The sequence below is a fragment of the Macaca nemestrina genome, chromosome 12 (genome assembly GCF_043159975.1).
Source record: "Macaca nemestrina isolate mMacNem1 chromosome 12, mMacNem.hap1, whole genome shotgun sequence".
Lineage (NCBI taxonomy): Eukaryota > Metazoa > Chordata > Mammalia > Primates > Cercopithecidae > Macaca > Macaca nemestrina.
Genome location: NC_092136.1, coordinates 118,383,891 through 118,410,030, shown reverse-complemented (window position 1 = coordinate 118,410,030; position 26,140 = coordinate 118,383,891). Strand labels below are relative to the sequence as shown.

The 26,140-nt window shown below is 45.6% G+C and overlaps 1 protein-coding gene across 3 annotated transcripts; it reads left to right on the top strand.

Annotated features, from left to right (window-relative positions):
• Positions 1–2,514: 2,514 nt before the first annotated feature.
• On the top strand, positions 2,515–25,879 carry LOC105476403 (intraflagellar transport 46). 3 transcript variants are annotated; one of them, XM_071075648.1, is made up of 13 exons: positions 2,515–2,723; positions 3,430–3,526; positions 7,514–7,593; positions 10,363–10,515; positions 11,212–11,351; positions 13,271–13,345; positions 13,509–13,602; positions 13,993–14,121; positions 16,243–16,364; positions 16,724–16,790; positions 22,289–22,349; positions 22,649–22,734; positions 23,132–25,879. In XM_071075648.1, exons 3-13 carry the CDS (start codon positions 7,549–7,551, stop codon positions 23,225–23,227), a joined length of 1,068 nt encoding a protein of 355 aa, XP_070931749.1. In that variant the 5' UTR covers positions 2,515–2,723; positions 3,430–3,526; positions 7,514–7,548; the 3' UTR covers positions 23,228–25,879. The 3 variants fall into 3 exon arrangements, with proteins under 3 accessions (XP_070931749.1, XP_070931750.1, XP_070931751.1); XM_071075649.1 differs by lacking the exon at positions 10,363–10,515 and having other exon boundaries at positions 2,522–2,723; XM_071075650.1 differs by lacking the exons at positions 2,515–2,723; positions 3,430–3,526; positions 10,363–10,515 and adding an exon at positions 10,729–10,792.
• The last annotated feature ends 261 nt before the right edge of the window (positions 25,880–26,140 follow it).

The window sequence follows — 26,140 nt, the reverse complement described above, 5'->3', positions numbered from 1 at the left end:
CCTCCCGGGTTCAAGCGAGTCTCCTGTCTCAGCCTCCCGAGTAGCTAGGATTACAGGCATGCACCACCACACCTGACTAATTTTTGTATTTTTAGTAGAGACGAGGGTTTCCCCATGTTGGTCAACTGGTCTTGAACTCCTGACCTCAGGTGATCCACCCGCCTCGGCCTCCCAAAGTGCTAGTATTACAGGCATGAGCCATCTCGCCTGGAGCAATTTTAATTTTTGTTACTTAAGCAGACATGTTTTAAGAAAGATGGAAACAAATTCTTATTTTTTTAGAAAAGTAAAAATCCTGTTAGAAACTATTGCCTTATTGCGGCACCTTCCAGGTCTTCTGACTTGGATCTCAGAAGCTGTGCAAGACCAATTGATGCTGATTCTTCGGAAATATAACTGTAACTGAATTAAACCACAGAAGAAAAATCAACCTTGTAAGCATTCTTCTCAAGGAGTCCCATAGTGGCAGTATATTATAATGGTTAAAAGCAGAGACTTAGGAATCAGACTGACCTATGTTTGGCTGCTGTTTTCAGGACTTATTAGCTGAGTGACTTCAGGCAAGTTACTTTAACTGTCTAAGCCTCAATTACCTAATCTGTAAATTGGCGGTAACATCTATCTCATAAGGTTGTGAAGTAAATTAGATGATATAATCTAAGTGCTCCCCTGCAAAAAATCTAAGTGCTCCTACATAGTAAGTATTCCACATTACATATCCACTATTACGAGCAAAATACATCACAAAATTTTTTTTAATGCAGTTCCATTTTTAACTATCAGTATCCCAGAAAAGGTGTCTCTCATTTTTAAAAGCCACTTTCCTTGTTTTCCTCTGGCAGGTTTTCAGGATCAAATTTCCAATATTATTTTCTTTTTAAAATTTATTATTATTATTTTGAGATGGAGTCTCGCTCTGTCACCCAGGCTGGAGTGCAGTGGCGCGATCTTGGCTCACCACAACCTTTGCCTCCCAGGTTCAAGCAATTTTGCTGCCTCAGCCTCCCGAGTAGCTGGGATGACAGGTGCACACCACCATGCCCAGCTAATTTTTGTGTTTTTAGTAGAGATGGGGGTTTCACCATGTTGGTCAGGCTGGTCTCAAACTCCTAACCTTGTGATCCACCCACCTTGTCCTCCCAAAGTGCTGGGATTACAGGTGTGAGCCACCGTGCCCAGCCAAAAAATTATTATTATGATTCATTATTTATATTTGAGGTGGGGTCTCGATCTGTTGCCCAGGCTGGAGTGAATGCAATGGTCCAATCTCGGTTCACTGCAACCTCTGCCTCCCTGGCTCAAGCAATCCTCCTGCTTCAGCCTCCCGAGTGGCTAGCACTACAGGCGTCTGCCACCACACCTGGCTAATTTTTTTTTAATTTTTAATTTTTATTTTTAATAGAGTGGAGAGGGGCGTTTCTCGCTATGTTGCTCTAGCTGGTCTCAAACTCCTGAACTCAAGCAATCCTCCCGCCTCCGCCTCCTGAAGCGCTGGGATTACAGGCATGAGCCACCACACCCGGCCTCCAATATTTTATGTTTCTCTCTCCCTGACTTCCCAAATTAATTATGTCCACAGTTTGAAAATATGTGTTCCTTACGTCTCCATTCACTCATTCCTTGATTCATCCACCCGATGAGCATTGTTAGTGTCTAATTTCTGCAATGTACTGGTGTTACAAAGTTTAAAAATTACTTAGACACAGATCCTGCTTTAAATAAGTTCACAGTCGGCCGGGCGCGGTGGCTCAAGCCTGTAATCCCAGCACTTTGGGAGGCCGAGACGGGCGGATCACGAGGTCAGGAGATCGAGACCATCCTGGCTAACACGGCGAAACCCCGTCTCTACTAAAAACACAAAAAATTAGCCGGGCGAGGTGGCGGCGCCTGTGGTCCCAGCTGCTCGGGAGGCTGAGGCAGGAGAATGGCGTGAACCCGGGAGGCGGAGCTTGCAGTGAGCTGAGATCTGGCCACTGCACTCCAGCCTGGGCGACAGAGCGAGACTCCGTCTCAAAAAAAAAAAAAAAAAAAAAAAAAAAAAATAAATAAATAAATAAATAAATAAGTTCACAGTCTTCTTTAGCAAATAAGAAAGACAGGACACAGAGTAAACTTTGAACCTCAGATACACAAGGAATAATTTATTACTGTAAGTATGTCCCATGCCATGGCACCCTGTGGAGGGGAAAGACTACAATGTAATATAGTGCTAGAAAAGGACGTACAGAGTGCTGCGGAATTTCCCCTGGAGAGTGTGTCTACATTCCTGTAAGACTGATCTGGGAGGAACTGCAACCCCAGAGATTGTTGTCCTACGGGAACAAACGCACACCCTGTTTCCAGATTGGAGGGCTAACTCTATACCAGCCCGAAATTTATCAACCGGCGTTGCCACCCGCAGCCGCTAGATGCCGTAACAGACGCATTTACTAAAACCATAGACAAACAGGCGACTTGGCCGCCCAGAGAGGCTTTCCGTGGCCCCTTGATTTTCTTCCTGCGCAGAGAGCCTTTGCGGGTGAGGCGTAACGTGCAGGAGGTCTCACGAGAGTGGAAGCAAGTCTCGCGAATTTTAAAATTTATCTTTTTGCCTAGCGACTGACAACAGGCTGGTTGCTTGGCGTGGAATGGTAAAGTGGCCTGGCTTTGAGACTGGAGTGAGACCCCAGCCCTAGGCTGGGGTTCTTTCCATTATAGAGGAGACGGATTCAGAAGGGCTACAGGTAATTAGTACTCACCCCAGCAAAAAGGGAACTGTTTTTCTAGAGAGGCTTAAGAGGACTCCCCTTTACCCCATTCCCGGTTACCTCTTCCCATCTCCGTGGTAACTGTTCCTTCGTCACCTCACCACCAACCGTCCTGCTTCCTTTATTCACCAAGAAACTTAGGTGGGATCCTATCTGCAAGATAAGGGTGAAACTGGAGGTGATGCTTTTCTGATTATTGGATGGGACCGAGAGACTGGAGTTTCCCTTCTCTTCCGGGACCCTCCCACCCCACCCCGTCTCACCCCACCCCACCCCACCCCAGAGGTGGCTCCAGAGACAGAACTCTTTCTAGAACCTCTACAGCCTCCCCTGAGAAACCTCAACAGCCTTGGCCATCCACATACGACGAATAGTGTTCTGCCCTCGCGCGTGATGGTACAGCTTTGGGAAGCTGCAGAAGTTGGCTTTCTTTCCCTCCACGATTCCCTCGTTCCTCAGCCAGCCTGCCAGCAGTTCCTAAATAAGGGCTGCAACAGAATGACTTAACTGCTTGACCGAGGGCCAGGAAACCTTAAGGAAAGTTTGGATGGGGTGACGGTTTTATGAAAAACTAGTTTCTTGAGTAAGGAAGAGGAGCCAATGCTGGTTTGGAATATACCTCCTGGCAGAGTGCTTGATGTCCCATGATAGGAACTATGTAATCATGTCTCCTTTTGCTTAGACCAAGGTTATTGAAAACCAGACATATGATGAACGTCTAGAGATTAACGACTCTGAAGAGGTTGCAAGTATTTATACTCCAACCCCAAGACACCAAGGTAAGAGAGGAAAGAAGAGAAATGGTACTCAAAGAGCAGGATGGATTCACAGTTGTCTTCAAGAAGTTCCTATTTTATAATAGCAAATGTTGACTTTCAGAGTCAATTTACTTCACTTGCCATTGTTTGTTTTCTAACTAGTTAAGGTGGAGAAATCATAGCCTTCCAAATTACAGGATCTTCCCCCAGTTCAGCCCTGTCACCATTTACTTCATATTACTGCTTTGCTCACTATCTGCCAGGAATTCACTGTACTGTTTTTTTTTTTTAACATGTTTTTCCTGGCTTTGAAGATGCTTCATAACCTCCCCTTAGACTGCAACCCCAACCAAAATCACAGTGGAATGTTTTTAACGGGCTGAACACTATTTATTTATTCAAGAAACTATTTTTTGCTTAATTTTATAGAGACGAGGTCTCACTATGTTACCAAGGCTGATCTTGAACTCCTAGCTTCAAGCAGTCCTTCCACTTTGGCCTCCCAAAGTGCCGGGATTACAGGTGTGAGCCATCGTGCCTGGCCAACAAGCATTTAAAAATGCCTACTGTGTGCCAGCCTTATGCCTGGCACTTGGGTAAATAGTGTTAAATGACACAATGTCCTTGCCATCCCGATGCTTGTAATCATGGGAGGCAGATGACAAATGAGTACACACATTCCAAATGTGGTAAGTGCACACCGATGGAGGCAGATTGTTTCTGTTAAGGAGAGTAACAGTGAGGAAGGAGACCTACTTATTTTTATTTTGATTTTTTTGAGACGGAGTCTCACTCTGTCACCCAGGCTGGAGTGCAGTGGTGCAATCTTGGCTCACTGCAACCTCCGCCTCCTGGGTTCAAGCGATTCTCTTTCCTCAGCTTCCCGAGTAGCTGAGATTACCACACCCAGCTAACTTTTGTATTTTTAGTAGAGACAGGATTTCACCATGTTGGCCAGGCTGGTCTTGAACTCCTGACCCCAACCGATCTGCCTGCCTCAGCATCCCAAAGTGCTGGGATTACAGGCGTGAGCCACAACTTCCGGCCAGAGACCCACTTTTGATAGGGTGGTCAGGGAAGATCTAAAGGGGTGACATGTAAGACTGGTAGATGGCAGGGATCCAGACACTGAGGAAAAGTAGACCAGGAAGAGGAAACAGTATGTGAGATGTGAAAAACCTTGAAGCCTGAAAGAACTTGGCTTAGTTTGAGGACCTGAAAGAGACCAGTTTACGGTAGAGGGGACTCTACCGTATGATATGGTCAGATCAGAGAGGTAGGGCAGGAAGCATAATAAGCAGAGCTTTTGAGGCTGTGTTGCTGTCGTGTGTGGAATGGACTGTTGTGATGGCTGAGTTGAGATGATAGTGGCTTGACCTCTGGTGAGGAAGTTGACAATAAAGAAAAGAGGCAAATATGGTACAAGACAGATTGTCGTAGAATCACTAATACTTGCTGATGGATTCGATTTGACTCGAGTTAGGAATCAAGGATGACATCCAGGGTTTCTGTTTGTTTATTGTGGTAAAATATACATAACATAAAATTTGCCATTTTAACAATTTTTAAGTGTGCAATTAAATAACATTAAGTACATTCACAATGTTGTATGGACCATCACCACTATTTCCAGATCATCCTGAACAGAAACTCCATACCCTTTTTTTTTTTTTTTTGAGACGGAGTCTTGCTCTGTCGCCCAGGCTGGAGTGCAGTGGCCGGATCTCAGCTCACTGCAAGCTCCGCCTCCCGGGTTCACGCCATTCTCCTGCCTCAGCCTCCGGAGTAGCTGGGACTACAGGCGCCCGCCACCTCGCCCGGCTAGTTTTTTGTATTTTTAGTAGAGACGGGGTTTCACCGTGTTAGCCAGGATGGTCTCGATCTCCTGACCTTGTGATCCGCCCGTCTCGGCCTCCCAAAGTGCTGGGATTATAGGCTTGAGCCACCGCGCCCGGCCCTAAACTCCATACCCTTTAAACAATAGCTCCTGATTGCTTGCTTCCACTCTTCCCTGGTAACCATTATTCTACTGTCTCTATGAGTTTGCTTGTTCTGGGAACCACATAAGTGAAGTCATGCTGTATTTATCCTTTTGTGGCTGACTTACTTCACTTACTGTGATGTTTTTAAGGTTCACCTGTATAGAATGTAGACTTTCTTTTTTAAAGCTAATATTCCATTGCATGTATATGCAAGTTTTTTTTTTTTTTTTTTTTTTTCTTTTTTTGAGACTGAGTCTCGCTCTGTCACCCAGGCTGGAGTGCAGTGGCATGATCTCGGCTCACTGCAACCTGTGCCTCCCGGGTTCAAGCGATTCTCCTGCCTTGGCCTCCTGAGTAGCTGGCACTACAGGTGCACACCACCACACCCAGCTAATTTTTTTGTATTTTTAGTAGAGATGGGGTTTTACCAGATTGGCCAGGATGGTCTTGATCTCCTGACCTTGTGATCCACCTGCCTTGGCCTCCCAAAGTGCTGAGATTACAGGCATGAGCCACCGCGCCTGGCCTATGCCACATTTTTTATTTATTTTTTATTTTTATTTTTATTTATTTATTTTTTGAGACGGAGTCTCGCTCTGTCGCCCAGGCTGGAGTGCAGTGGCGCAATCTCGGCTCACTGCAAGCTCCGCCTCCCGGGTTCACGCCATTCTCCTGCCTCAGCCTCCCAAGTAGCTGGGACTACAGGCGCCCGCCACCTCGCCCGGCTAGTTTTTTGTATTTTTAGTAGAGACGGGGTTTCACCGTGTTAGCCAGGATGTTCTCGATCTCCTGACCTCGTGATCCGCCCGACTTGGCCTCCCAAAGTGCTGGGATTACAGGCTTGAGCCACCGCGCCCGGCCGCCCCACTCGTCTTCTAAATTTCACTTGATAGCTCTTAAAGTAGGCCTTATTCTTAACAACTTTAGCAAACCCCATCCTGCGGAACAGAGACCCGTGTCCGCGGCTCGACAGAGACCTGCAGGCACAGCAGCGCTAGGGGGTGGAAAGGCAAAATCTTTTTAAGTAATTTGTCTTCAAACCCACTCTTGGTATAAATTCAGCACTCTGTGCTTTACTAGTGTAAACTAAGGGCAGAGTGTATATTTTTTTCTTTGTCTTTCCTTTTTTTTTTTGAGACAGGCTCTCACTCTGTTGCCCGGGCTGGAGTGCAGTGGCATGAACACTGAATGCTGCTTACCGCAGCCTCAAACTTCTGAGACTCCTGGGTTTAAGCAGACCTCCTGCTTTAGCCTCCCGAGTAACTGGGACCACAGGCGCACACCATCACACCCAGCTAATTTTTTCTTCTTCTTTTTTTGTAGATGGGATCTTGCCATATTTTTCAGGCTAGGCTCAAACTCTTGGGCTCAAGTGATCCTCCTGCCTCCCCTTCCCAAAGTGTTGGGATTATAGGCATGAGCCACTGCCTCTGGCCAGTTTATATTATTTATGTAATGGCCGATAATTTGATTAGTATAATGTCTAACCCAATGCCTTAAGCATAGTAATATTTAGTAAATATATCTTGAATTGAATTGGCAGAGCCATGACTAGAATTCAGTCTCCTGTCTTTTTAGCTAGATGTTCCAATAAACCTTGTTTTATAAAATGGTTAGAGCATAAAATGTTACAAACTAAAAAATATTTGTCTTTAAAAATCATTTTAACAATAATCTAGCCGGGCGCGGTGGCTCAAGCCTGTAATCCCAGCACTTTGAGAGGCCGAGGCGGGTGGATCACGAGGTCAGGAGATCGAGACTATCCTGGCTAACATGGTGAAACCCCGTCTCTACTAAAAATACAAAAAACTAGCCGGGCGTGGTGGCGGGCGCCTGTAGTCTCAGCTACTTGGGAGGCTGAGGCGGGAGAATGGCGTGAACCCGGGAGGCGGAGCTTGCAGTGAGCCGAGATCACGCCACTGCACTCCAGCCTGGGAGACACAGCGAGACTCCGTCTCAAAAAAAAAACAAAACAAAACAAAAAAAAAAACCAATAATCTAAAGGAAAACCTTTTTTTTTTCTAAGGACTTCCTCATTCTGCCCATCTTCCTAACAAGGCTATGGCTGATAACAGCAGTGATGAGTATGAAGAGGAAAATAACAAGGTACAGTAATACTCACAGCTTCTTGTAGAATGTCTGCTTTGGGTTTTTAGTAGTTAGAGATTACACCAGTTTAATGCTAAACATTTCTTGAACACTCACCTTCAGTGGTTAGGGACTTTTGAGCTCATGGAGGAAAATCAGTTACAAAGAACCTTGAGATTTTGACCCTTCTTCAGGAATAAAGCCTACTATTACAATTGACTTTGGTGAGGAATTTCATGTAATGTAGGCCAGTGTTTCACAAACTTTCTTGATCATAAGGCTCAACTGAGATACTTATTTTTAAATATACAGATTCCTGGCTGGGTGCAGTGGCTCACACATGTAATCCCAGCACTTTGGGAGGCGGAGGCGGGTGGATCACCTGAGGTCGGGAGTTCGAGACCAGCCTGATCAACGTGGAGAAACCCTGTCTCTACTAAAAATACAAAATTAACCAGACGTGGTGGCGCATGCCTGTAATCCCAGCTGCTTCAGAGGCTGAGGCAGTAGAATCACCTGAACCCAGGAAGTGGAGGTTGTGGTGAGCCGAGATCGTGCTATTGCACTCCAGCCTGCGCAACAAGAGCGAAACTCTGTCTCAAAAAAAATAAATAAATAAAATAAATAAATAAAATATACAGATTCCCGGTCCCACCCCAGAATCTCAAAAGTAAAAGCCTGGGAATTTATATTTTTTAGGAAGCAGTTCAGGTAATTTTATGCTAAAGCGAGTTTGAAATTATTAGTCTAGGCATTTTTTCATTATCAATATTTGTGATACTGTCAGTATTTTGTGAAAGAGATTTTAATTTTGAGGTCTTAAGACCCAGATACTGGCTGCTGTTATTCTGTGAACCTAGAGAACCACCCTACTTCTGTAAGAAAGATGGCAAGATGCCCATCTCTCTAGAAACATGTAGGACCTTAGAGTTGTACATGTGATTTCTTTTTTTTTTTTTTTTTTTGAGACGGAGTCTCGCTCTGTCGCCCAGGCTGGAGTGCAGTGGCGCGATCTCGGCTCACTGCAAGCTCCGCCTCCTGGGTTTACACCATTGTCCTGCCTCAGCCTCCTGAGTAGCTGGGACTACAGGCGCCCACCACTGCACCCGGCTAATTTTTTGTATTTTTAGTAGAGACGGGGTTTCACCGTGGTCTCGATCTCCTGACCTTGTGATCCGCCCGCCTCGGCCTCCCAAAGTGCTGGGATTACAGGCGTGAGCCACCACGCCCGGCCACATGTGATTTCTTAAAAACCATTTGTGTTGGCCGGGCGCGGTGGCTCACTCCTGTAATCCCAGCACTTTGGGAGGCCGAGGCGGGCGGATCACCTGAGGTCAGGAGTTTGAGACCAGCCTGCCCAACATGGCGAAACCCCGTCTCTGCTAAAAATACAAAAAATTAGCTGGGCGTGGTGATGGGTGCCTGTAATCCTAGCTACTCGGGAGGCTGAGGCGGGAGAATCACTTGAACTCGGGAGGCGGAGGTTTCTGTGAGCCAAGATCGTGCCACTGCACTCCAGGCTGGACGATAAGAGCGAAACTCCGTCTCGAAAAAAAAAACAAAAAACAACCATTTATGTTTAGCCTTAGCACATTATCCAAAGGTTATGTTTTTTTGTTTTGTTTTGTTTTGTTTTGAGATGGAGTTTCACTCTTGTTGCTCTGTTCACTGCAATCTCTGCTTCCCAGGTTCAAGTGTTTCTCCTGCCTCAACCTCCTGAGTGGCTGGGATTACAGGTTCACCACGCCTGACTCATTTTTGTATTTTTAGTAGAGACAGGATTTCACCATGTTGGTTAGGCTGGTCTTGAACTCCTGACCTCAGGCAATTCACCCGCCTCTGCCTCCCAAAGTGCTGTGATTACAGGCATGAGCCACTGTGCCCGGCCTGTTTTTTTTGTTTGTTTGTTTGTTTTTTGTTTTTTGAGATGGAGTCTTGCTCTTTCACCCAGGCTGGAGTGCAATGATCTTGGCTCACTGCAACCTCCTTGGCCTCCCAAAGTGCTGGGACTACAGGTGTGAGCCACTGCACCTGGCCTGATGGCTGCATTTTAATGGTTTTTTTTGTTTTGTTTTGATACAGAGTCATCTCGCTCTGTTGCCCAAGCTGGAGTGTAGTGGCACGATCTCAGCTCACTGCAACCTCCACCTCCCCGGTTCAAGCGATTCTCATGCCTCAGCCTCCTGAATAGCTGGGACCACAGGCCTGCACCAACTCGCCTGGCTAATTTTTTTATTTTTAGTAGAGACGGGGTTTCACCATGTTGGCCATGTTGGTCTCGAACTCCTGACCATGTGATCCACCCGCTTTGGCCTCCCAAAGTGCTGGGATTATAGGCGTGAGCCACCGCCCCAGGCTGACAATATTCTTAAAAGTTCCCTGTGCCAAAACTGCTTCCTATGTGACTAAGAATAATTTTGGCTAATCTTGAATTGAGAAAGAATGCTCTAGAAAGTTTTTATCAATCATATACTAATAAGGCATAGTCACTGAATAAATTCTGCAACTGTGTTTCATTATCTGCCATGCATATTACAGCTTAGTTAGAATATACTTTTATCTACGTATAATAAATTTGTTATTCTTAGAGCAAAATGTGACCAAAAGCAGTTTTTGGTGTCCTGTAACGTGTCACAATTTTGTGTGCCAATAGCTGCTTTACCATAAAAACAAATTAATTTTAAACAACTGGAATCAAACGTGTTAACCTCAGTATAAGACATGTGGTATATAGAAACCAAGTTTTGAAAACCTACTTTTAAAGGGGGCCAATTGGTCATCCTTCAGGTACTAAGGGAGGGCATGCCACAGGCTCCAGGCCACAGAGGCAAAGACATGGACCCTGTTCCACCTGCCCCTGAAAGTCTCAAGTGTCACCAGACCCCTTCTCATGGACTTGAGAGGGTGGGATGGTACAGAGAGAGCCAGAAGCACAGAAAGGTAGGTTATAATGCCAAGGACAGAAGAGCTGCTTATCTTGAGAGAGAATGTGTAGTCATTGTATGTAATTTATGGGGTAAGGGAAGGGAAATACGGATAGGTCAGATACTCCATGAAGATAAATATCACTGAACAAAAATGGAAAGTCCATAGTCTCTGGAACTGCTGGTTAGATGGGCACAAGGTTAATTTTGAACTTTCTTCTTTTGATAGTTTCAAGCAGCTTACGCTGGGCAGTCTTGCAAATTAAGTACTAGATTTCCTCTCTATGGTCTTTGTGAGTATTAAGACCCCTAAAGTTTCTATTTCCACTTCATCTTCCCCGATTTTCTTCCAAAATAACTAGAGTTGCCATCTTCTTCTTTGAAAGTCCATAGCTTTTTGGGCCGAAGCTGTCTAAAGTGTATGCAGAGCGCTGAAGATCTAAGTAATATGTACAGTAGATAAACTTAGATGGAATTTATACCCCAGCCTCAAGTAGAGAAATGGAATATGGTTCTAGCAAGTGGAGTCCCCATTTGTAGCTGAGCAGGGGCAGAAGAAGGCTCTCAAGCCCCTTCTGGGAAGTGCTCCCTTCTCTTTCTGGTGATTAGGTGCCAGGTGGTTGGGGTATTGGTTAGAGCGATAGAGAACTGGGCATAGGTACGTTTGATTTTTTTACTTGAAGCTTTCTATGCCTGCCTTGCCCTATCTCAGGAGAAGAAGAAGACCTCACAGTTGACACCTCAACGGGGCTTTAGTGAAAATGATGATGACGATGATGATGATGATGATTCATCTGAAACTGATTCTGATTCTGATGATGATGATGAAGAGCATGGAGCCCCTCTGGAAGGGTGAGGAAAGAACACCCAAGCCAAGGGTGTTCTTCAGAATACCTCCTTCAAAACACTGGAGTGGGAGGACGTCAGTTAGAAGTGAAATTCCAGCATCTCTTTTGATCTCCTGTATTTAGGATTTTCAGGTGTCTCAGAAACCCAACATAATAATGAGTTTTCCTCCCTTTCTGACTCCACTACCTCATCCAGTCCTATAGTATCACTTGTACTATCTGAAACATTTGTGGGCTTGGGGATTACATGAGATTTTGCTGAGTAAATCTAAAAGGTGGTGGCCAGGCATGGTGGCTCAAGCCTGTAATCCCAGTACTTTGGGAGGCTGAGGTGGGAGGTTTGGTTAAGGCCAGGAGTTCAAGACCAACCTGGGCAACATAGCAAGACCTCGTCTCTACAAATTTTTTCTTTTTTTTTTTTTTTTTTGAGATGGAGTCTTGCTCTGTCGCCCAGGCTGGAGTGCAGTGGTGTGATCTTGGCTCACTGCAAGCTCCACCTCCCGGGTTCCTGCCATTCTCCTGCCTCAGCCTCCCAAGTGCTGGAACTACAGGCAACCACCACCATGTCTAGCTAATTTTTTTGTATTTTTAGTAGAGACGGGATTTCACCATGATAGCCAGGATGGTCTCGATCTCCTGACCTCGTGATCTGCCCACTTAAGCCTCCCAAAGTGCTGGGATTACAAGCATGAGCCACCGTGCCTGGCTGCCCAAAAATTTTTTAAAAATTAGCCTAGCGGGCCGGGCGCGGTGGCTCAAGCCTGTAATCCCAGCACTTTGGGAGGCCGAGGCGGGCGGATCACAAGGTCAGGAGATCGAGACCACAGTGAAACCCCGTCTCTACTAAAAATACAAAAAATTAGCCGGGCGCGGTGGCGGGCGCCTGTAGTCCCAGCTACTCAGGAGGCTGAGGCAGGAGAATGGCGGGAACCCGGGAGGCGGAGCTTGCAGTGAGCCGAGATCGCGCCACTGCACTCCAGCCTGGGCAACAGCGTGAGACTCCGTCTCAAAAAAAAAAAAAAAATAAATAAATAAATAAATAAAAAATAAAAATTAGCCTAGCATGCTGGTGTGTGCCTATAGTCCCAGCTGCTCAGGAGGCTGAGGCAGGAGAATCACCTGAGCCCAGGAGTTTGAGACTGCAATAAGCTATGATTGGGCTTCTGCACTCCAACCTGGTCAACAGAGTGAGACCCTATCTCAAAAATAAATTTTAAAAAAATAACACTGCTAAAAACACTTGTATAAAAATTTCTCTTTTTTTTGGTGCAAACTATTTTCATGTCAGATATTTAAATCTCTCTCTCTCTTTTTTTTTTTTTTTTTGAGACAGAGTCTTGCTCTGTTATCCAGGCTGGAGTGCAGTGGTACTATCTTGACTCACTGCAACCTCTGCCTCCCAGGTTCAAGCGATTCTCCTGCCTCAGTCTCCTGAGTAGCTGGGACTGCAGGTGTGTGCAACCACACCTGGCTAATTTTTGTATTTTCAGTAGATAGGATTTCAACCATGTTGGCCAGGCTGGTCTTGAACTCCTGACCTCAGGTGATCTCGCCCGCCTTGGCCTCCCAAAGTGCTGGGATTACAGGTGTGAGCCACCATGCCCAGCCCTAAAATCTCTTGTTGTACTTTTTCTTGTCATCCTTTCATTAAAAAAGGGTGAACCATTTATGCTACATTTTAACATCAAAAAATATTATATTTTGGATTTTCTGCACCTCTGTCCTTCAGAGTCAGAGATAATTGAGAGTTAAGTATGATCAACTTTAAAGTTGCCTTGCAAGCCACCAGGAAAGGCAGATATTAGAGAGGCAGAAGCTAGGTTTAGGATCATGTCCCTATAGTCAGTAACACAGCAGTACCTAGGACCCTGCCACCTCTGCTCTTCTCTGGCCACCTCGAACAAACTATTTTCCTTTTTCCAGGGCCTATGACCCTGCAGATTATGAGCATTTGCCAGTTTCTGCTGAGATTAAGGAACTCTTCCAGTACATCAGTAGGTGAGTACTAGGACCTCCCACCATACCCCACTATCCCTACCTTGCCCCAAACCTTTCCTACCTCTAGTCTGAAACAAGGCCATTCTCTGTAGATTTTTTTTAGCCTGAATAGTAAAGTAATTTTCTCTGACTGTCTCCACCTTCCCTTGGCAATATCTCCTAGGTACACACCTCAGTTGATTGACCTGGACCACAAACTGAAGCCTTTCATTCCTGATTTTATCCCAGCTGTCGGGGATATTGATGCATTCTTAAAGGTATAGTCAGTACATACTGAAAATGACTCCTTAAGTGTTTCTTCTGATGCCCCTGTTACTCTTAACAGTTTCCCTAATTTCTTTGACTAGCGTTGGCTAGTCATGTTCATTTCATTGGAGTTCTTAACCTTGCTCTCAACTCCAATTTATACTCATTGCTCTTAAGTAATACTTAATATCTCATTATACATGTATTTGCTTCCTAATTATCTAGGACAACAGGTTTATATTTAAGCTGCTATGGATCATATATTTTTTTCTGGATAGTATTGAGTACAGCAGGATAAGCATGCTTTTAATACTAGTAATAATGATGAACCAGAAGAGTTCTTCCTCTTTAACTTACTGGAAACATGTTCCTTTCTGCTTTCTTACCTTTTCCTTAACCAGGTCCCACGTCCTGATGGAAAGCCTGACAACCTTGGCCTGTTGGTATTGGATGAACCTTCTACAAAGCAGTCAGACCCTACAGTGCTCTCACTCTGGTTAACAGAGAATTCTAAGCAGCACAACATCACGGTAAGATACTAGCTTAGTATAGGCCCCAGCTGGAGAGGGCCAAGAGCGGAGGAGGCCTTGCTGGCACTCATACAGTTGACTTACTGCCTATCAAAAGAGATGGCAATCGCTTTTGGCCAGCCCTATTTTTTAAATGACAGCTTTATTTATATATAATTTATATACCAGCAAGTTTAGCCATTTAAATGGTACAACTTATTTTAATATAATCACAGTTGTATAGCCATCACCACTACCTAATTTAGAATATTTCATCACCTCAAAAAGAAACTTCATACTCATTAATATTCACTCCTCATTCTCCCACTTCCTCCTAGACCCTGGTAATGACTTCATTCCTTTATTACGGCTGAATAATATACATTGTGTGGATTTACCAGATTTTCTTTATTCATTCTCTAGTTCTTTCCACTCTTATTAATAATAGTGCTTTGAATATTTGTATACAAGTTTTTGTGTGGGTATATATTGTTATTCTGTTGGGTATATACATAGGAGTAGAATTGCTGGGCCATATGGAAACTCTATGTTTAGCCATTTGAAGAACTACCAAACTGTTTTCCAAAGTGGTTGTACCATTTTACATTCCCACCAGCAGTGAATGAGAGTTCCAGTTTCTCTACATCCTCACCAATACTTTTTGTATTTTTTATTCTAACCATCCTAGTAGGTGTGAAATGGTATTTATTTTATTTTATATTTTTTTGAGACAGTTTCATTCTTGTTGCCCAGGCTGGAGTGCAGTGGTGCAATCTTGGCTCACCATAACCTCTGCCTCCCGGGTTCAAGCAATTTTCCTGCCTTGAGTAGCTGGGATTACAGACATGCACCACCATGCCCAGCTAATTTTGTATTTTTAGTAGGGACAGGGTTTCTCCATGTTGGTCAGGCTGGTCTCGAACTCCCGACCTCAGGTGATCCACCCACCTCAGCCTCCCAAAGTGCTGGGATTATAGGCATGAGCCACCAAGCCCCGCCTAAATAGTATTTCATTATGGTCAGTCCTGCCATTTTGACCTGTCCCCTTTCCGTGGCTCCAGCAAATTATTATTTTTTTTGAGACAGGGTCTCGCTCTGTCACCCAGGCTGGAGTGCAGTGGTGTGATTGTGGCTCACTGTAGCCTCAATCTCCTGTGCCCAAGCAATCCTGCTACTTCAGCCTCCCAAGTAGCTGGGACAGACCACAGGTGTGTGCCACCATGCCTGGCTAGGTTTTTTTTGTTGTTTTTTTTTTCAATTTTTATTTTGTAGAGACAAAGTTCTCCCTATGTTGCCTAGGCTGATCTCAAGTGATCCTCCTGCCTCAGCCTCCCAAAGTGCTAGGACTGCAGATGTGAGCCACTGCACTTGACTTTTTTTTTTTTTTTGAGACGGAGTCTCGCTTTGTCGCCTAGGCTTAAGTGCAGTGGCACGATCTCGGCTCACTGCAGGCTCCGCCTCCAGGGTTCATGCCATTCTCCTGCCTCAGCCTCCAAGTAGCTGGGACTACAGGCGCGTACCGCCACGCCCGGCTAATTTTTTGTATTTTTAGTAGAGGCGGGGTTTCACTGTGTTAGCCATTATGGTCTCGATTTCCTGACCTCGTGATCCGCCCGCCTTGGCTTCCCAAAGTGCTGGGATTACAGGCCTGAGCCACCGCACCCGGCTTTTTTTTTTTTTTTTTTGAGACAGGATCTCGCTCTTGCCCAGGCTGGAGTGTAGTGGCACAATCGTAGCTCACTGCAACCTCAAACGCCTGGGCTCAAGCAATCCTCCCATCTCAGCCTCTAAAGTAACGGAGACCACAGGCATACACCACCACGTCTAGCTAATTTTTTAATTTTTAGTACAGACAAGGTCTCACTGTGTTGTCCAGGCTGGTCTTGAACTCCTAGTCTCAAGTGATCCTCCCACCTCAGACAGCCAAAGTGCTAGGATTACAAGTGTGAGCCGCCATGCCTGGCCTGGCTTCAGCAGATTTTATCAGGGTTTCCTATCCCCTTCATTTGACTGCTGTTTCATGTGGCAGCGGCTGCCATCAGCAAGCCTGAATATGAAACAACAGTGGATATAATGAGGACACTGTAAAAACAAGAGAGCTACTTCAGTGCCATCAGCTAGGCTTTCTCCTTATTTTCCTAGCAACATATGAAAGTAAAAAGCCTGGAAGATGCAGAAAAGAATCCCAAAGCCATTGACACGTGGATTGAGAGCATCTCTGAATTACACCGTTCTAAGCCCCCTGCGACTGTGCACTACACCAGGTAAGAAATACCCCATTCTTTACAACAGTAACACATAGTAACCTTCACCACCTGTGAACTATTGCTCCTGAGAAGAGGCCCAGAGGCTGGGAACATATTTGATCAACCTGAGGTCCTGTGGATCCTGGCAACTGCTAGCTGAGATTGTAGACATAAAGATTGTAATTTCTCTAGTATTACTTAGCTAGCTCCTTCAAACCCCAGGCCTGAGTAACTTTGGTATGCCCAGTCTAGGTTCTCCTGAAGGCTTCCTGATGTGCAGATTGAAGACTTCTCCTTCATCCTAGAATATGCTGATCCAGAGGTTGCTGATGTTATCATTTCATGTTTCTTGTTCATATTTACCTTTATACTTTTAGGCCCATGCCTGACATTGACACACTGATGCAGGAATGGTCCCCAGAGTTTGAAGAGCTTTTGGGCAAGGTGAGTGGAAGGTAGCCGGAGGTAAGATAAGAAAATATGGTATTCGCTCTAGGGCCCAGTGTTTTTTCTCTTCCCTCATTATTATTATTGGCAACTTTTTCTTTTTTTTTTTTTTTGAGACGGAGTCTCGCTCTGTCGCCCAGGCCGGAGTGCAGTGGCCGGATCTCAGCTCACTGCAAGCTCCGCCTCCTGGGTTTACGCCATTCTCCTGCCTCAGCCTCCCGCGTAGCTGGGACTACAGGCTCCTGCCACCTCGCCCGGCTAGTTTTTTGTATTTTTTAGTAGAGACGGGGTTTCACCGTGTTAGCCAGGATGGTCTCGATCTCCTGACCTCGTGATCCGCCCGTCTCGGCCTCCCAAAGTGCTGGCTTGAGCCACCGCGCCCGGCCTATTGGCAACTTTATCTTTTTTTTTCTTTTTTTTTTTTTGGAGACAGGGTCTTGCTCTTCCCAGGCTGCAGTGCAGTGGCATGATCATGGCTCACTGCAGCCTCTACCTCCCAGGCTCTAGCGATCCTCCCACCTCAGCCTTCCCAGCAGCTGGGACCACAGGCATGCACCACCACATTCAGCCAGTTTTTTAATTTTTGGTAGAGATGAGGTCTTGCTTTGTTGCCCAGGCTGTTCTCAAACTCCTGTTCTCAAGCAATCCTCCTGCCTCAGCCTCCCAAAGTGCTGGGATTACAGGCACGAGCCACTCCGCCCAGAGATCATTAACTTTCTTTTTTTTGAGATGGAGTCTCACTCTGTCGCCCAGGCTGGAGTGCAGTGGCATGATCTCAGCTCACTGCAACCTCCACCTCCCAATTCAAGTGATTCTCTTGCCTCAACCTTTCTAGTAGCTGGGATTACAGGTGCTCACCACCATGCCACCATGCTAATTTTTGTATTTTTAGTAGAGAAAGGGTTTCACCATGTTGACCAGGCTGGTCTTGGTCTTGAACTCCTGAGCTCAAGTGATCCGCCTGCCTTGGCCTCCCAAAGTGCTGAGATTTCATTAACTTTTTAATGATAACACATGAAACCCATGTATATATTGTAATTTGATATATAAGAAAGAAAGATTTTTTTTTTTTTTAGACGGTCTCACTCTGCTGCCCAGGCTGGAGTACAGTGGTGTGATCTCGGCTCACTGCATCCTTCGCCCCCGTGCAGGTTCAAGCACTTCTCCTGCCTCAGCCTCCCAAGTAGCTGGGATTACAGGTGCCTGCCACTGTGCCTGCCTAATTTTTGTATTTTTAGCAGAGGAAGTGTTTCACCATGTAGGCCAGGCTGGTCTTGAACTGCTGACATCATGATCCACCCACTTCTGCCTCCCACAGTGCTGGGATTATAGGCGTGTGCCACCGCGCCCAGCCAAGAAAGATAGTTTTTTAAATGATTGGTGATAGAATGAGGGTATAGTGAGACAATTGACTATTTGAAAAAAAATTAAATTAGGTTTCTGCCTCAACCATATATGTATGTGAATTTCAGATGAATTAAAAAGTTAAGGTGGGTTGGGCACAGTGGCTCATACCTGTAGTTCTGTCATTTTGGGAGGCTGAGGTGTGAAGATTGCTTGAGCACAGGACCAGCCTGGGCAACATAAGGAAACCCTGTCTCCAAAAAATAAATAAATAAGTAAATAAATAAATAAGGGAAAAAAAGAGTTAATGTAAAAATAAAGCCGTGTAAGTAATATAATAAAATATAGGAGATACAGAAGGAGCATGACTGAAAAAATAAATGAAATAAAATATAGGAGAAATTTAATTCTCTCTTTTTAAAAAATTCAAGTGTCTTATAACGTAGGGAAATTTAATTCTATTAGGATGGTTAGGTGTTTCTCAGTGTAAAAGAAACTTAAAAGTCATATTGAGGCCGGGCGCGGTGGTTTAGGCCAGACGTGATGGCTCACACCTGTAATCCCAGCACTTTGGAAGGCCAAGGCAGGTGGATTACCTGAGGTCACGAGTTTGGACCAGCCTGGTCAACATGGCGAAACCCCGTCTCTACTAAAAAAATACAAAAATTAGCCAGGTGTGGTGGCGGGCACCTGTAATCCCAGCTACTCGGGAGGCTGAGGCAGGAGAACCACTTGAACCCGGGGGCAGAGAGGGGCGTGGAAGTTGCAATGAGCCAAGATTGCACCACTGCACTCCAGCCTGGGTAATAGAGCGAGGCTCCATCTCAAAAAAAAGAAAAAGTCGTAATGGAGTGGGAGGCCGAGATCGGAGGATTGCTTGAGCCCAGGAGTTTGAGACCAGCCTGGGCAACATAGATCCATCTCTATTAAAACAACAAAAAAAGGCCAGGCGCAGTGGCTCACTCCAGTAATCCCAGCACTTTGGGAGACCGAGGTGGGCAGATCACAAGGTCAAGAGATCGAGACCATCCTGGCCAACATGGTAAACCCCATCTCTACTAAAAATACAAAAATTAGCCAGGCGTGGTGGCGAATGCCCGTAGTCCCAGCTACTTGGGAGGCTGAGCCAGGAGAATTGCTTGAACCCGTGAGGCGGAGGTTGCAGTGAGCCGAAGTCGTGCCACTGCTCTCCAGCCTCGTGACAGAGCGAAATTCTGTCAAAAAAAAAAAAAAAGTCATGATGGAGAAAATGTGACAGTTTAAACTCATAGAAATGAAAGGTTCTACATACGAATAGATACCATAAAGTTAAAAGACAGTGGCAGTCTGAGAAAAAATATTTTATGTATGTATATAATAGAAAAAATTACTATCCAAGCAAAGAGCTCTTATATATTAATAAGAAAAGGAAACTGGGCCAGGCATGGTAGCTCACACCTGTAATCCCAGCCTGTAATCCCAGCACTTTGGGGGGCTGAGGTGGGACAATCACTTGAGGCCAAGAGTTCAGGACCAGCCTGGGCAACAATAGGAGACTCTTCCCTACAAAAAAAGAAAAGTAAAAGGAGCTGGACGCGGTGGCTTATGTCTGTAATCCCAGCACTTTGGGAGGCTGAGGCAGGTGGATCACCTGAGGTCTAGAGTTTGAGACCAGCCTGGCCAACATGGTGAGATCCTGTCTCTATTGAAAACACAAAAAACTTAACTGGGCGTGGTGGCGCACATCTGTAATCCCAGCTACTCAGGGGGCTGCGACAGGAGAATCACTTGAATCCGGGAGGTGGAGGTTGCAGAGGCCAAGATCATGGCTCTGCACCCCAGTCTGGGCAACAAAGCAAGACTGTCTCAAAAAAAATTTTTTTTTAAGTATCAAAAAAGAAAAGGAAACTGAACAAAGATGCCCAACAGGTCCTTCCTAGCCATCATGTTTAAATTGCTGCGCCAGCTCCCCAGCATTCCTTGCCCTCTGTCCCTGGTTCTTCTTGATAACACTTATCTTCTAAGGTACCATAGACTTTATTTATTTAGTTTGTTCTTTTTTTTTTTTTTTTTTTTTGAGACAGAGTCTGGCTCTGTCACCCAGGCTGGAGTGCTGTGGCCGGATCTCAGCTCACTGCAAGCTCCGCCTCCCGGGTTCACGCCATTCTCCTGCCTCAGCCTCCCGAGTAGTTGGGACTACAGGCGCCCGCCACCGCGCCCGGCTAGTTTTTTGTATTTTTTAGCAGAGACGGGGTTTCACCGTGTTAACCAGGATGGTCTCGATCTCCTGACCTCGTGATCCGCCCGTCTCGGCCTCCCAAAGTGCTGGGATTACAGGCTTGAGCCACCGCGCCCGGCCATTTAGTTTGTTCTTTCTTAGTAAAATATAAGCTCTATGAAGACAGATTTTTTTTTTTTTATATGAGGAATTGATTGTAAAACGCAAAGAATTTGGAAACAGTCGCTTGAGCATTTTGAAGCTGTAGTTGATGGGAAGGTGTCTGATTAGGGGATTGAATAGCTAGGTTGCAGTACAGCCATTCAGTGAAATACTATGCAATGGAATATTATTTAACCTTATTTTGCTCTAATACGAAGAAATAACAGTGATATGTTTTTTTTTTTTTTTTTTTTTTGAGACAGAGTCTCGCTCTGTCGCCCAGGCCGGAGTGCAGTGGCCGGATCTCAGCTCACTGCAAGCTCCGCCTCCCGGGTTTACACCATTCTCCTGCCTCAGCCTCCCGAGTAGCTGGGACTACAGGCGCCCGCCGCCTCGCCCGGCTAGTTTTTTTTTTTTTATTTTTTAGTAGAGACGGGGTTTCACCGTGTTCACCAGGATGGTCTCGATCTCCTGACCTCGTGATCCGCCCGTCTTGGCCTCCCAAAGTGCTGGGATTACAGGCTTGAGCCACCGCGCCCGGCCAAGTGATATGTTGTTAAATGAAAAAAGCAAATCATAGCAAGTTGCAGAACTATATGTACTCCATTTTTTGTAAAAAGAGAAAAGAAGTTTTAAGAAACCAGTTGTTTAAAAAGTTCACACTGTGGCTTTTTAGTTTCTCTGTTTAGATTCAGAGCCTGTTACCTGAGTTAGACGTCATGCCCATTTTCTCTGTTCATATGGTGTCCTGGGATCATTAGGCATTATAACACCAAGTAATGCATATATCACTGTTAATACTTGCCCATAACTTGGTATCCGTTTCTTTTTCACAGATTCCCACAGGAAAAGAGTATGGCAGTGTATTTTACCTATAAAATGTATGACCAATTCCATACTGATCGGGGGGAAAAAGTAGCATTTTGTATTATTTTGCTAGGCTGCCATAACAAAGTACCACAGACTGAGTGGCTTAGACATCAGAAATGTATTATTTCATAGTTCTGGAGGCTAGTAGTCCAGTAGTATACTGTCTAAGATCAATTTGTTGGCATGGTTGATTTTCCTTCCTTACTTCCTTTCCTCCCTCCCGCCCTCCCTCCTTCTTTCCTTTCTTTCTTCCTTCATCCCTTCCTTCCTTCCTTTTTTTTTTGGGGGGGGGTGTTACTCTGTGCCCAGGCTGGAGTGCAGTAGCTCAATCTCAGCTCACTGCAGCCTCAATCTGCTGGAATCAAGCGATCCTCCCACCCCAGCCTCCCAAATAGCTGGAACTACAGATACTCAGCACCACACCTGGCTAATTTTTTTGTAGAGATGGAATTTCACCATGTTGCCCAAGCTGGTCTCGAACTCCTGGGCTCGGGTGATCTGCCCACCTCAGCCTCCTACAGTGCTGGTATTACAGGTGTGAAGCCGCCATGCCCCACCAAGGGTGATTTCTTCTGAGGGGTCTCTCGTTGGCCATCTTCTGTCTATGTCTTCACATGGTCTTCCCTTTGTTATGTGTCTCTGTCCTGATTTCCTCTTCCTATAAGGACACCAGTCATGTTGGATTAAGGCCCACCCTAATGACCTTGTTTTAACGTAATTATCTCTTTAAAGATGTTATCTCCAAATATAGTCACATTCTGAAGTCCAGGGAGTTAGGAACTTAATATCTGAATTTTAGGGGAACACATTTCAGCCCATAACATGTGTCTTATGCTAGAAGCTCTTTTCCTTCAGAGAGAGAGTGGTTCTGGGACCACTGACACCAGCCTTTTGACTTTGGTCCTTCCCATGCCTCTTCCAGGTGAGCCTGCCCACAGCAGAGATTGACTGCAGCTTGGCAGAGTACATTGACGTGATCTGCGGTGAGTTCCTCCTTCCTTTCCTCGTCCCCATCTCTGGTCAGAGGCGCTCTAGGCTTTTGGACAGGCTTGTTTACTCTGGGAAGATAGCATCTTGAGTTTCAGCTTTTACGTTAAGCCCGTTGTGCTCTTTGGCAGCACTCGAAGGTGGTGTTTGGGCTTATGTGACTACCTGCTGGGTATTTAACCCCCAAAGTCATGGTGACACCCCATCTGCCAGGGGTTTGGCTATCCTAAACAGAAGTGCCCCTGATTCCCAGAGTTTGTTTGGTTCTGTTCCTGGAAGTTCTTCTTCATTTCAGCCATTCTAGACATCCCTGTCTACAAGAGTCGGATTCAGTCCCTCCATCTGCTGTTTTCCCTCTACTCAGAATTCAAGAACTCCCAGGTGAGCCAAGCATCAGGGGTTGACTTAAGCTGTAGAGAGGATCACTAGTTTCTACTGTTCTGAACCTGCTGTGATTGCATCCTATAGCGATGTAGGATGTCTCTGCCCAGTTACCTTTGCCCTTTCCCATAATTAGGAGAACAAAGGAGGCAGGGATGGGGTTTTCAGGGGGAAAGTGGAGGAAAAAAAGGGTGGGGGGAAGTAAGAGATGTGGGCCTTAGGTGAAATTAGCCAAGGATCTGCAGAGGACACTCATTCTTTCAGGAGAACCAATGGCCTCATGAATGGAAGCAGGAAGGAAATAAAGGGGGGTCATTTTAAAGAAATTAATTCTTGCTAAAATATAGCAACTAGCATATCCCTAATACTCAATGTTCCCTCTCCTCTTTCCTTGCAGCATTTTAAAGCCCTCGCGGAAGGCAAGAAAGCGTTCACTCCTTCATCCAACTCCACCTCCCAAGCTGGAGACATGGAGACATTAACCTTCAGCTGAGACAGCTCCCAAGCTGCTGTTTCAAGGCCGAGCTGGCCCCTCTGCCCCAGCTGAGATGGACAGATCGTTGTCAGCTACTTGATGTCCTTGCCTATGCCACAGCTTGGGTCAGGGCCAGTGCATGCCCTGCTGCCCTCTCTGCCAGAGGGCACAGAACATGTTTGTTTAATGAACCTGCCTGCCTCAGATTGCTGTCCCTGGCGAGTTAATGCATCTGTACCACTGTGGGGATTTGAGTTAGAAGAATTGGAATTTCTGAGATCCCACGGAGTTTGGATTGGGAGGAAAGCTTAAAAGATTTCCTTTTTGTGGGAGGGATGGAATTGTTTTCTTTCCTTCGTAAAGTTAGTGGGTAAAAATTTTATAAATCAAATGCTCTATTATATTGTCAGATTATTCTGCTATTTAATATGACAGAGAAAAGGCTGACTGAGCATAAGGCAGAGACACAGGAACTTTGCTTAGTAATGGGCATTAAATGAAGAGTAGTTAAAGCAAACACATTTTGTGAAATAAAATGAAACCCCAATCCTCCAAGATTGGCAGTCGAGGGGAATCATTTTTCTGCTGGAATTTAATTTTTCTAAGGGTCTCTCTTCAGTTAATGCTGCCTTCCTGAGGCTGTCTGGCTCCAGACCTGTCTGGTTGTGGTCTCAGGGAGCGTAGCTATTGCAGTAATCTGGGTGAGAGGTGATTGGGGTGGCAGTAGTAGAGATGGACAGATTCAGGAAATATTTTGGAGTTCTGTCAGCCAAGCTCCAGTCAGGAAGTCTGAAACCATGCTAGTTATTTCTAACAAAGGGTGTTTAGCCAGGCACGGTGGCTCATGCCTGTAATCCCAGAACTTTGGGAGGCTGAGGCGGGCAGACCATGTGGTCAGGAGTTCGAGACCAGCCTGGCCAATAATATGGTGAAACCCCATCTCTACTAATAATACAAAAATTAGCTGGGCATGGTGGTACATGCGTATAGTCCCAACTACTCAGGAGACTGAGGCAGAAGAATCACTTGAACCTGGGAGGTGGAGGTTGCAGTGAGCCAAAATCGTGGCACTGCACTCCAGCCTGGGAAACAAAGCAAGACTCCGTCTCAAAAAAAAAAAAAAAGGGTGTTTAATATGGGGAATTGGCCAGGTGCAGTGGCTCATGCCTGTAATCCTAGCACTTTGGGAGGCTGAGGTGGGTGGATCACTTGAGGACAGGAGTTCAAGACTGGCCTGGCCAACATGGTGAAACCCTGTCTCTACTAAAAATACAAAAAATTAGCTGGATGTGGTGGTGGGCACCTGTAACCTCAGCTTACCAGGAGGCTCAGACAGGAGAATCACTTGAACCCAGGAGGTGGCAGTTACAGTGAGCCAAGATCGTGCCACTGCACTTCAGCCTGGGCAACAGAGCAAAACTCTTTCTCAAAAAAATATATGTAATAATATGATAAATTGGTTACAAAAGTGTTGTAGAGGCTGAAGGAGCAAAAGGGAGAATGGAGGGTACTGAGGAACATAAAAGTTAAGGGGGTGGTAGCCATTGCCGGCGCTGGTAGCAGAGGTGCTCGGCTGGGGCCAGGTCTTCAGTAGCCGAGGAGGTGCCACACTCGGTCGGGCACTGCTGACCACCACAGGTGTGTACTCCCACCACTACAGTGACTAGAGCAGTGGCTGCTGCTTCCTTCTCCTGCTGGTGCCTGCCACTGGCAGAGGTTAATAGTTTGCCAGGGAATCTGGCAGTAGAAAGCAGAGTGTAGAAGGGAAGGATAGGACTGAGAGACGACAAAGAAATATCCAGTAGACATAGAACCAAGAGAACTTGCTGATTGAGTCAGCGTGGGGGATGGAAGGAAAGAAATCAAGGATGACTCCCAGCTTTTTTTTTGGCTTGAGCAGCTGAATGGATAATGAAGCCAAATACTGATACAGGACAGAAATTGTTTGAAGGGGAAGATTACATTAAAATGCTATACCAGGCCAGTTGCTTTGGCTCACGCCTGTGATCCCAGCACTTTGGGAGGCCAAGATGGGAGGATCATTTGAGTGCAAGAATTTGAGACCAGCCTGGGCAGCATAGGGAGACCCTGTCTCTACAAAAAATAATTAATTGGGCATGGGAGGCCGAGGTGGGAGGATCCCTTGAGCCCAGGAGGTCAAGGCTGCAGTGAGCCATGATCATGCAACATAGCAAGACACTGCTGTCTAAACAAAACAAAAAATCGATACCATCAGCCTAACAGATACACAATAAACACATAGGAGAGGAACTGTTTCTTATAAACCCTTTAACTATGATCATCATGCTTGAAGCCTCAGTTCTGTTTTGTTGTTTTTTAAGAGACAGGGTCTTGCTGTATTGTCTAGGCTGGAGTGCAGTGGCATTTCATAGGCCCCTACTCTTGGGCTCAAGCCATCCTCCTCCCTCAGCCTACCAACTAGCTGGAACTGCAGGTGCACCACCATGGCTGGCCTAAGTTTGACATTATATCAGGCCCACATGCTTTGCTCTCAGATAGGTACCATTAATGCTCACATTCAACTCATAGGGAATGAAGGGAGACAAAATTGGATAGGATTCCATTAGGTTTGCTCCATTAGGTTTTCAGGAAGCAATCAGATGGCCTTCTGAGCTGAAAGATAACACTAATAAATACAGTTGATTCTCATTCATGGTGGTTATTCTGTAAAGTCACTGTGAACACTTATTTAGCAAATACTGAACTATAGAACCATTGTTGCTAGAGGAAATACAGGGTTAGGTTCCTGTGTAGCTCTGGTCATAACATCTTATCAGCTGACCACTAATTCATTGAACTCGTAGCCAACAGCACTATAACTCATGCCTGAATGAGCTATACTGCTAACACATATTTTCTCCATGGGGCACATCATAGCCTTCTTGCACCTAAGAACACAAGATAGCACTT

Excerpts from the sequence above, each read along its gene's own strand:
- LOC105476403 (XM_071075648.1), top strand. The coding sequence starts at position 7,549 with ATGGCTGATAACAGCAGTGATGAGTATGAAGAGGAAAATAACAAG. Across the intron at positions 13,346-13,508 it reads CTCTTCCAGTACATCAGTAG|GTACACACCTCAGTTGATTG; the intron begins GTGAGTACTAGG and ends AATATCTCCTAG. Across the intron at positions 22,350-22,648 it reads GTACATTGACGTGATCTGCG|CCATTCTAGACATCCCTGTC; the intron begins GTGAGTTCCTCC and ends TCTTCATTTCAG.